The sequence below is a fragment of the Vanessa tameamea genome, chromosome 4, assembly GCF_037043105.1.
Source record: "Vanessa tameamea isolate UH-Manoa-2023 chromosome 4, ilVanTame1 primary haplotype, whole genome shotgun sequence".
NCBI classification, from domain to species: domain Eukaryota; kingdom Metazoa; phylum Arthropoda; class Insecta; order Lepidoptera; family Nymphalidae; genus Vanessa; species Vanessa tameamea.
Window position 1 is genome coordinate 9,412,984 of NC_087312.1, and position 11,816 is coordinate 9,424,799.

Sequence of the window (11,816 nt, forward strand, 5' to 3'; positions counted from 1 at the left end):
TGCGTGTGTGTGTGTGTGACCATAAAACGAAGAATGATTATTATTTAAAGAAAACGCATATTTATATAAATCTACAATACATTTTACGGTGGAATGGGTAAAACGTAGTATTTTATCCTAGAAAATCTTCTTCAATGAAAATAGTAAGGTTACATCTAATTGCAGACACAACTGATTAAACTGCTAATTTGTTATAAATTACCTTAATATACTTATTTGTGATAAGTTGTAAAATCATCATAATAGTACTATTAACATTGTCGGTACTTGTTTTAAGTTCTCAAACAATTGTAATAACTTATAAAATTATCATAATGGTACTATTAACATTGTTTTTAAATTTTTATTTTTATTCAAGCTATATTAATCCGTGTTTTAGCTATTATTTCCACTTATATTACCTACCTGAAACTTTAAATTTGCAACCGATTCATTAATATACAGATTATATCGCAACAGATGAAGAAAATACAACAATTATTAAAATACTCTTGACACATACATTGACATCTGAGTTCTGACATTTGTAATCAAATTTCTTTGTTATGATTGTGGATTGTCATTTGTCACTGTAGGCATAATTAGTTCGACAACCAACATTTATTTATAGTATGTGTTCGTAGAGATCATAACGTTATTAAGATTTTTATTTAATATATACGATTTCATTTATCAATAAACTTCATTTAAATAAATTATAGGGAATGTTGAAGTTTGAAATAGTGTCTTCTCGAACGGTGGAGGGCGTCGACAAAGAGAAAAAATATGTAGCGTATATGTTACAAGTTAGACAGGATGCTACCGAGTCACGAGTTTTCGATCCAGACCCAGCGAATGTAGAGAGAAGATACACCCACTTTCTCGATTTGTACAATGGCTTGAAGAAAGAATATCCAGCATTATTAAATACCATTTCATTTCCGCGGAAGGTATGACTCATTATTTTTAGTAAACAAACCTTTGTTTGCTTTGTGTTACAGCGATGCTAAACATACAAATTGAACTATGAATAAATTAGTATTCATACATTTGAGTAAATGGCATTTACGATATTGCAAAAGTGTGTGTAATTTAATTTGTCTAATACAATTTCAATTCTATGACTACTCTACTTAGTTCTTACTGCCCTTGGAATAGAGCTTTGTTTAGTTCATCTAGAAATTGTACATAATGTTCCAAGATGTTCTAGTAAATACCATGTAACCTAAATAGCATTAGTGATGTAATAATTATAATTATTATTGATAAGCCTTTTATTGCAGATAGTCGTTGGCAACTTTGATCCGAATTTAATATCAACTAGATGTGCTGCATTTGAGTCATTACTAAATTTAATAGCAAATGAGTCACGCCTGAGGGATGCCCCTGCAGCTATTGCATTCTTTCAGGATATAGATGTAATAATTATAATTATTATTGATAAGCCTTTTATTGCAGATAGTCGTTGGCAACTTTGATCCGAATTTAATATCAACTAGATGTGCTGCATTTGAGTCATTACTAAATTTAATAGCAAATGAGTCACGCCTGAGGGATGCCCCTGCAGCTATTGCATTCTTTCAGGATATAGAATTAAAGGAAGCAAGAAAATTAATTGATGATGGGAAATTTGACCAAGCTCTATCTTTATTAGAAACAAGCTTTAAATTATTAAATAAGGTATAGTGCTGCGTGCCTTAAATCTATTATATTTTTTATCAAGTATTTAATTTGACAAAATATTGAGTATGTAATTATTAACCTAAATTTCTTTATAGGTGTACACAGATAGATCTCGAGTAGTCTTAAGTGTTCTATGCAGAATAGTGGCATGTGCAGGATCCAGTGGTGGAGCCTTGGCGGGTCCTGTGGAAAAATGGGCTCAATTAGCACTCAGACGATATGAAGCAGTCAGTGACTCTGACTTACTGCTCATTTATATACCACTTTTGCACACATGCATTTCTATATGGTAAATAATGTCACTGATAACTAATTTATGTACAATAATCAATACTGCATTCACAATTTGGTTTTCAACAGAGACTAGTTTTATACTTGAAGTAATGTATGTTTGTTGTATAAATATAATACAATTTATTCAATTCTAGTATAAATGAGGTAATCATAATACCTAATGTTTAAGTATTGTTACATCCATGCTTGTATTTTGAATTAGTAAACTTAAAACTAACTTAAAAAAGGATTTAAATGAAAATAAAAATTGATCTCTTAATTTTTATATTGGATACATCAACTCTTGACTGTGTGCTTCTATGCCCTGAGTTCAAATCATATACATATGTGTAGCTAACAAAAAATCACATAGTAACACAAATATAATATTTTTTTATAGATTCAAGTTAGTGACAGAAAGTGGTGTAAATGGCATATGAAAACCAGTTTTTTTATGTCATCTGTAGGCGGACCGGCAAATGGGCTACCTGATGTTAAATGGTCATAGACATTGGCACTGTTAGAAATATTAATAACATCCTTTACTTTGCCAATGTGCCACCAACCCTGGGATACTTCCCAGGGTTGGTGGCATTCTTTTGGCATGGACATAACATTTTACTAGATATTATGTCCCCTGTGCCTGTAGTTACTGGCTCACACACTTAAAAATGGAACACAACAATATTGTTATGGCGGCAGAATATCTGATGAGTGGGTGTTACCTACCTTGATGGACTTGCACAAAGCCCTATCACCAAGTATAATTTAGATGATGCCTGATTTTTTTGTATATATCTTTTAACATGTTCAAATGATACAAAATAAAATAATCAATTTCAGGGAAACCCTGGGTCGTGATAAGGCAAGGCTGGTTGAAGAGTTGAACTCACTACGTAAAAAGGGAATGAAAGTCGACTCTGTGCCGAGCCTGATGGAAGCTGTAGACAGCTTGGATGCAACAATTTAATAATATCTTAAGAGATACAGTGCTTTAACAAATTAGAAATAGTTTTTAGAAGGCCACATTGAATATGATAATATTTCATATTATTTTAGCATGTTAATTAGTCAAGTATATTTATTCAGACTAGTATTTTGTTAATTTAAATCATGTTAGCTATCTAGTTTAAGTATAAAAATCGACTAATATTATTATAGTGTTAGAAGACCTTCACTTTATTTGTACCTGCTTTTTTTTAATATCTTATTTTGACTTATTTATTATTAAATGTTTAATGACGACATTTTTACCGAATACGATTTAGACCATGATAGATCTGCAATCAGCAATTTTATTTCTTACTTATTACCTAAGATAATATTATAACGTAAGCATTTTAATGATTTAATTATTAGTCAATGTTACACTTTCATTAATAATATTCGATAGTTTTTAATTACATACTATGTATTATAATTTTTTTGTGATAAACTTAAACACACAATATTGCATGTCGCTTGTCTGTACATTGTGTACTTTGGTATAGATAGAAATAATGCTATTAATCTTGCAGATAGATAACTGCCGGATATATAACGGAATAGGAATTTTATTTTATTGTATTTGTGTAAAATTAATAATATGTAATGTTTATTCTAGTGTATTCAAAGTTAACCGATTTCAGATTAAATTTGAATGAAACGTGCTTTCTTGATATTAAGTCATCGTAATTTTATTTTATTATTATTTTATTTCACTATAAACAGTTTTTGAAACTGAACACAGGAATTGAGAATGTTTACTGGCCGACTATTAACTTTTGCAAATCAAACCAAATGATATATAAATGAATAATACTCTGTCTATAAAATTATTATTATAGTTTGGATTTGCAAAAGTTAGTACAGATACCTACATTTTGAGTTATACAGTATCCAATATTTTTGAATATAATTAATAATAAACATTTAACAATGAATGTTGAATAATTACTAAGCTTACTTATGGTCAATAATCCATTCAGTATTATTATTATGATAGCACTCTTTCAATAACCTGTCCTAAGATTGATTTTTCCAAATATATATTTTTTAAGAATTTGAAATGGTAATTCTTTAATTAAAAAGAATTATCATTTCAAATTTTTAAATATACTGGTGTCACATTGTGTCTTGCGATATGCAATATTGTCCTAAATAGATATTATTTTAAGTAGACAGCTTGGAACTCGTTAAAAATGGCTACTCGTTGACTTGTCATTATTATTTGAATTATTAAGTTCATATATACGAATAACAGATGGCGTTACTGTCTCTACCCAAGGATTGAATTAAATTGTATAGTAGTTGTTTTTCATGGATTGGCTGCTATTTCATGCCTTGCTCATTTCTTTACGTGATTTTAAAATTTACGACTTTTTATAAGGCAATTAATATGTTACGCGGTATTTATTAAGCAGCTAAATGTTCTAGCTGCTAAAAACTAAATCGCCTAAAAATAAAATGTGCCTAACTTAGTATTAAATTGGATCGGAGCATAATTATTGAATTGTGATATTTGCTGGTCTCTTATTGTATATAACATTTTACAAAACTTGATATTCGTTCGTAGAAGGATGATTAGTGAACTGTGATTTTATTTACATTGAAATTTTAAATATAGTGCTTGCAATAAACAGTAATGTTGGTTCTAAACAACTCAATTATACGTTAAGTCCTCGTCTCATTAACAAATCCAAAAAAAACAATGTTATACACAATTAACCGCTATTAAAAAGTATTTTTTTGTTTGTTCTTATCGTAAAACGTTTTTTTCTCGAATATGTCAATTGATAATGTAATAGTGAGAATATGATTATTGTAATGTTGTAACCATAAACAAAATAATATTTTGATTCCTTCTACAGCTGTCAAATTCAATATGGACGAAAATGCAAAAGATAAAGCGATCGTGCGGACAGTTATTTAAAAATGTATTGTTGAACCAAAAAATAAATAAATAAACAACAATAATACGTAATTGGCTCCATTGTTGGTCAAAGGAAATCTTTCCTGTTAAAAAGTATTTAGATGCAATTCCACCACGCTGCTACGCTGCAGACTGGTTCGTCGCACATTCACTTTGTCTCGTTAAGAGTTTGTCAAACTGTTAACGAGACAAAGTGAATGAAGTGAAGAGATCTGTCTAATTTCTGGTCAGTCTAATCTTTATGTTCGTAGTTTTAATAAAACTTCGTCATGTTCAGTGATATTAGAAAAACAATAAATATAGACTTAGTTTTAAAAATGCATTCAATATAAGATTATCTAGTCTAGTGATAATTATGTATTTCAACTTAGTGATTTGCTTGATAAGTGTTTAATTCGTAAAACTGATTTATGTTACATAGCTTTGTTTAAAATATCTCAAGAAAGCCGAAATAGTTGCGGGTTAAAAAAGCCGCTCGACTTCCACAACAGGGGTGATTTTATTTGGCAATGGGATATTTTTCATATATAGATTTTGAATAGACTCAAAACAAAACACCAAATTTTAATGTATACATATTAGTTATACAGAATCGTTTATTTAAAAATGAATGTTTGACATTTGCGTGATTTCTGTAATAGTACTATCAAAGTACAACGGTGGACGCGTGTATTTTAATGGATTCTTGTTTACAAAGAAAGAATAAGGCATTGCAATGTATGATAATTGCCAAGAAAACCTAGTTTGAAATAAATATCAACTAAAATGAGCCTTTACTTGCTTTAAAACCATAGTGTAAGATAGAACGCTAAATACAATTGTTTAAAGTATTTGTATTACTTTTTGTCTATGCTTTTCAATAAATTAACTTAAAATTCTATCACTGATGTAGGCTTTCGCTTTTTTTATTTTCTATTAATAATACGATGAAAGTAAATATTAAATGTTAAGTATATTATTTACATCATCAAATAATGCATTACGTTTTTAACTCTTATATTATACTCGATAGTTTTATCATTATAATCTTAGTAATAATAATTAAATGTAATTCGTAAGTAAAATTATTTAATCCGAAATCGCTTAATTTTTTCTATGATATTATTTTATTGATTAAGGTGACTGATATTTTGTACATTTGTAGCCATAATAAATATAATATATTTGAAAATGTTTTATTTTTTATATGGTAATATTTTCATTAATTTTTCAGTAAAAGTATATTTACTTTTGTGATATAAAACAAAACTGTGTAGCAGGTAAAAATAGTAAATTCAAAATATCCTAAAAAATGTGATGGCCTTTAAAATGGTCGTTTTGTTAATTCATAAATTGTTTTTGATACTCTGCAATATTTAAGTATATTCAGATAAAAAATAAATAAATTTATAATTTTAGTACGGTGGAATTACCAGGGCGATAACAGGACGATTACTTTGATTAATCTTCCTATTAGGTACAGTTCACAGAAATCGATTTTGTTGAAAGGTGTCTTGTGTTTTTATGTTCGTGAACTTTTTTTCGTATTGAGTACATATTATGATAATAACTGCAGATGATTTTAGTCCGAAGCGTTGCATAATGGAATTAATTTTATATTAAATTGATTCAGTTCTTTTTATTGTAAAAAAAGCATAAAGCGAACTTAAATTGTGTACTGTATTTGAGGACAATAAGTTTCACCCAATTTCTTTTTTATTTTTATATAATTCCTTTGTTTTTAACTTTACAAAGATTTGACGACACATGGACGATGTTGGATTTATATATTTAGTCGAGGGAAAATAAAATTGTTATGCATAATTTAAATAATTTAAGGAATATTAGGAGGTTTTGTTTATTAAACAAAAACTACTATTACGATTGTACGGGATACTCATATTATTTAAGTTAAAAAATTAAGGACATGAAAATTTAGTCATGCTTGTATCAGAAAAGTCTATCTGCGTGTTTTCTCGTAACTATCTCACCTCTGTAAAAATGACTTCTGCCAAGTGTCTTACAAGTAATCTATCAGATCTACAATTGCTTCTTGGTCTAGTGACTAGCATGTATACAGAGTCTACAGTATACATGTATACAGATAATCACGGTATACAGAGTCCGTGTTAAATCCCTCGCTCAGACCAATATCACTGTACTATTATGAATATAAAATTAATATCTTTTGTAACTACTAATTACACTATAAACTGATTATTATTACAGACACACAGCCTTCGTATAAATTGTCTACGTCTAAATCTACTGATTTAAAAGACGGCAGAACCGCACTGATTTGGACATAGACAATTTTACTATCTTTAATGACTTGTTATATTCTTAACAAATACTTATTGGGTTTTTCTGTCATGTGATTCTCAACACATAGAGGCTTGGAGTTCCATAGTTGTGAGATGTCAGATAGTTGCTCGTAAAGCCGTTTATTCCTGCACTTGACTCTTTCGTTGTTAGTGCCATCCTATCAAAATATGTTAGAGAAGGGATTAGACAAAGTTAAGTTCAAAATCTTTATTCAATATAGAAGCATTACACTAACTTATTGGCTGTTAAAAACTCTACCACCAGTTCGGGAGTAAACTCCTGACAAGAACTAGCGAAATAAACTCGGCTAGATATTTTTTTTCTGTCATCTTTCAAACGATCTTTTAATATCAAAGTGTGTTATCATCTATTCTAAGAAGTCATTAGTTTTATAATATCCTTTTAGATACAAACGTTTATTATTGATGATATTCTTCGTAAAAATAAAAGTAAAATAAATCACTTTATCAAATATAAGTATGTATATTGAAAAGTGACAGTATTTTAATTCATAACAAATTTATCCATATAAACGATAAAGTTAAGTTAATGATATTAATTTTGTTAAACTCTTTTATTTACTTACTTCTTTGTCATATTCAGTCATCGCGATACCGCGAATATTCGCGTTGTCGCGAAGGAAGGGGCCGAGCCTCAGCGAAGGTTGGTACTTCGGGCGAAGCTGAAGGCACTTCTCTTATAATATTATTATTTTTCTAGTTTTCATAAATAAATTACACAATGTTTATTTCAAATCTGTGAGGTGGTGCTTGGTGGTAGGACTCTGTGTAGGCTCGTCTGGGTAGGTACCACCCACTCATCATATACTCTACTACCAAGCAGAAATACTTAGTACTGTTGTATTCCGGTTTGATGGATGAATGTGTCAGTGTAAACAGCCTCAACTACAAGGTGTATAAAATCTTAGTTCCCAAGGTTGGTGGCGCATTGGCGTAAGTATGAATTAAAATTTCTTACGGCGCCAATGTCTACGGGCAGTTGGGCACTTAGCATGAGTTAGCCCATTTGCCCGTTGGCTAACTTAGTTAAAAACGTTATGTCAATATGTTTATTATAACCTTACCTTTCAAATGAACAAACCTTAAAAATACGAAAACATAAAATAAATTAATAATACTGTTTTTAAATTCCACTTATTCAAGGATCATTATTAAATTAAGAATATATCATTAAAATGCGTAAGTAGCAATGATTATGGATTCGATGAGTCGATGTCATAAAGCCGATATATTAACTAAATTGTTAAGGGATTCACCAAAACAATTTTCCCTTCATAAAGTTAATGAATTCGGCTCAAATCGCCCTTTGTAATGATTATGATATGCGGTCCCTTCGATCGACGTTTGATTACACGGTAATTTCGATCGGCTAATGCACTTATTAATTCATATATCGATTCCGAGTGCGAAAAGAATATGGGAGCTTAAAGGGCCGATATCAACGATATTATCGTGTTAAATAATTTCTGTTCAACCTGCCTTGTTCTGTTTTGGATTTCATTATGTTTTTCAAGGTGGAAATTGAAATTAGCAATGCCTAAATTGTAGGTCTCTCGTTATTTGAATTCATTAGACTTGTTTCTTGAAATTGCATCTGCTTATAAAAATGTAAATTACAGCTTGAATTACGATATCTAAGTGTTATTTAAATGTAACCGTTTTGAAATTAAATGGTTACATTTCTTTATGGTAAATGTTCATTTCCTATGGTAAGTAATACTAGGAGTATTTGCATCATAATATATATATATATATATATGCTTATCAAACCAGTATAATATTTTATCGAAACAGCAAGTACGGGGAAAGTTCTTAAGAAGCAACTTTGTTTTAAGCGCGGCTGGTAACAGCTATAAATCGGTCGTGCAGATTTACGAGGGTGCTCTGCAAATCGGTTTATATTTTCGATAAATAAAATTGGCGCGGGTTTTGCGAGGTAAGCAGAGGCAGTTAGGAGCGCGTCGCCGCCGCCGCCAGCTGCCGCGCTCGCATAAACCCAACTACCCTCGCGTTTTCTTGCTGACAATTTTTTCCTGCTCCGGTCATTACGCAGCTGGGCCCGAGACAAAACGGCGAATCGTTTAAGCCCTCTCCAGAGACCGTCCAATTTTATTGTGTGTACCTAGTCGAAATTGATATGCCGTGCGAGTGCCGGCTAGCGTCACATGCTGAAGGAAAACGGCCTCGCGCGCGCTCATTTGTTCACTTTACTTCAGCACAAAACGAAATTAAAATGGCAATGAGTGATATGAGCTCTTTGCATTTTCATACACTTAGGATTGCTTGACCAGCAGAGCGACAACTTTACTTTTATTTTGATTACGTATTTGTAATGTTTCTATATAAAAGTCGTAATTTTATTTTTATACTTTACTATAGCATATATAAATGGTTAAATTGTAAGTTTTATAAAATTTATTCTCAAGTATTCATAGTATTGATTTTATAATGTTTGGTTTTTAGTTTTTTTTTATTTCTATATATACCTTTTGGTAAAAATCGACAAATCTCCTTCGTAGCTGTATATTGCTTAAATAATCTATACTCACGAGACGGAATTAAATGACATAAAGCAAAAAAAGTGACACTTCAATTCTTTCCAAATGTTTCCGTGTAAAAGTAATGTCGTCTAATAAAAACGATTGCGATGCGGTATCCGTAGCGGTGGCATTAGTAGTATTTGCTCTGCCGCTAACACTTTTGGTGCCCAGTTTTTCAGTATGGGACATTCTTCCAAAAGTCCGTATAACGCGTTTTCATATCTTCGACTACTATTTCTCGTGGACACAGCTTAACTGCACTCTCATGACGCTGCTGGTACTTTTCTTCTGTTTCTACCTGGAAATAAGAAAACGCGCGTAAGTTTTGATTCATTAAAAGGAATTCGTATTTAAAAGCAGAATCAATATAAAATCTACAAACGAATGTGATGTTATGTTACAATAAAACATTCGTTTATCCCGTATAACCTCTCTTAGTCATCTGAATATATTCAATTTATTTTTATAATATTATTTATTTAATATTCGAGAGTGTTAAATGATAATATTAATCTTAGTGTTAAAAACAATATATCTTATTCTTTCTATTGGTTTATTAACTTTTTTTGTTTAATTAAAAAGCGTTAATATTTTTAAAATGATACGACGTTACTGATGGTTTTTACTTCAGAATTTACATCCCGGATTAGTTTAATATTTAATAATAATTCTAAAACATCACAAGTTCAAGAAGATACAGTAATTTAACGAGGATATTTGTTTTTTAGATTAGATGAAATGGTGGAAAATGTTTTAAACGTCCGTCAAGCTACGGAAGTAGCGATGGAGGAAGAAAAAGATCGTCAGGCGACTGCTGTTAGAGCGTGTGTTCAGCTCATGGACACCTCGGCGGAACACTACGAGAATCTGACCCTTCTGCGAGATGAGCTTCGCAAGAGAGAGAAAACGCTTCAACATCCTCCAGTTATTGAGTTATCTACTTCGGAAATGTAAATTTTGAGTCCAATGTACTAATAAAAAATAAATCTATTAATATTTATTTGTCCTAGCTTAAATATTTAGAATTTGTGTTAATTATTGTCAATTTTGTTTTAAAAACAATCTAGCAATTAGAGGGGGGGGGGAGGATACAAATTTTTACTACAGCCCAAATTAAAAATGAAAATTCCAAGAGAATACCTAACTTAGAAAATATTGTAACTACTTATAGAAACATCGCTTGAGTGTATTTTGAAATAGTGAATCAAAAGTTTATTTATTTTTGAAATAAAGATTTCTAATTACTGAAAGCGTTGTATATTCATACGTTTTTTAATTTTGTTTAACGCTAGACATGTTCATTAGAGCAACCGACTCCGTCCTCGTGGGACATTGTTGACGCGAAAAAACCAATCTGGAGCTAGCAATTACGTCAAACGACCTAATTAGACGCCGTTTGCTTTACTTGCTACGACTCGCTGAAAAATTATTTTGTTAAATATACATGCAGGTAATTATCGGAAGAAAGTAAATATTTAGTTTCTTGTCGGTTTCTTTTCGAAAGAATTAAAGGCTATTTAAATTTTGATTAAAGGTCATCATTATTATAGCTAAAATTCTGATTATACTTAATCATATTGTTTTATTCGTCGGCATGTCCTTGATATTGTAGCGTGACCAGGAATATGGACATGGACCATGTAATGTTATGTTTAGTTATTGATTATTTGGAACAGTTTTTGCTTCGTCTTGTGATCCAATCCGATACTGTTTTTTTTCCTCATTAGTAGATACAACTCAGATCTGAACTACCTATCGTGCTATCAATATATTCTTATATTGTACTAAAAAAATGATAATTATTTTAAAATATATTCCATTGCTGTTTTCTAATATGTTTTAAATAGATGTCTAAGTTAATGGGAGTAATGTAAGAGATTCCTTAGAAAATGACGTCTTACTTTAGTAAGGTTGTTAATTATATTGTCGTTAACTTTTTTATGTGTAATATCTTTTTTCTTCTTTCTTACTTAATTGAATACCTATAAATTATTCTGACTACTTAAGTTTATCAAGTTCTGTGGAATAAATTTAATTTCCTTACGATTCAAAAGTGTTTAAAATTCATCCTTGCGAAAGGAATTCACAGTAGCTTTGATACGGCTC

The 11,816-nt window shown here is 30.5% G+C and overlaps 1 protein-coding gene across 2 annotated transcripts; it reads left to right on the top strand.

Annotated features, from left to right (window-relative positions):
• The first annotated feature begins 519 nt into the window (after positions 1–519).
• Positions 520–6,019, top strand: LOC113394549 (sorting nexin-21). 2 transcript variants are annotated; one of them, XM_064220631.1, is made up of 5 exons: positions 520–609; positions 702–929; positions 1,438–1,659; positions 1,758–1,951; positions 2,779–6,019. In XM_064220631.1, exons 2-5 carry the CDS (start codon positions 705–707, stop codon positions 2,903–2,905), a joined length of 768 nt encoding a protein of 255 aa, XP_064076701.1. In that variant the 5' UTR covers positions 520–609; positions 702–704; the 3' UTR covers positions 2,906–6,019. The 2 variants fall into 2 exon arrangements, with proteins under 2 accessions (XP_064076701.1, XP_064076700.1); XM_064220630.1 differs by having other exon boundaries at positions 556–929.
• The last annotated feature ends 5,797 nt before the right edge of the window (positions 6,020–11,816 follow it).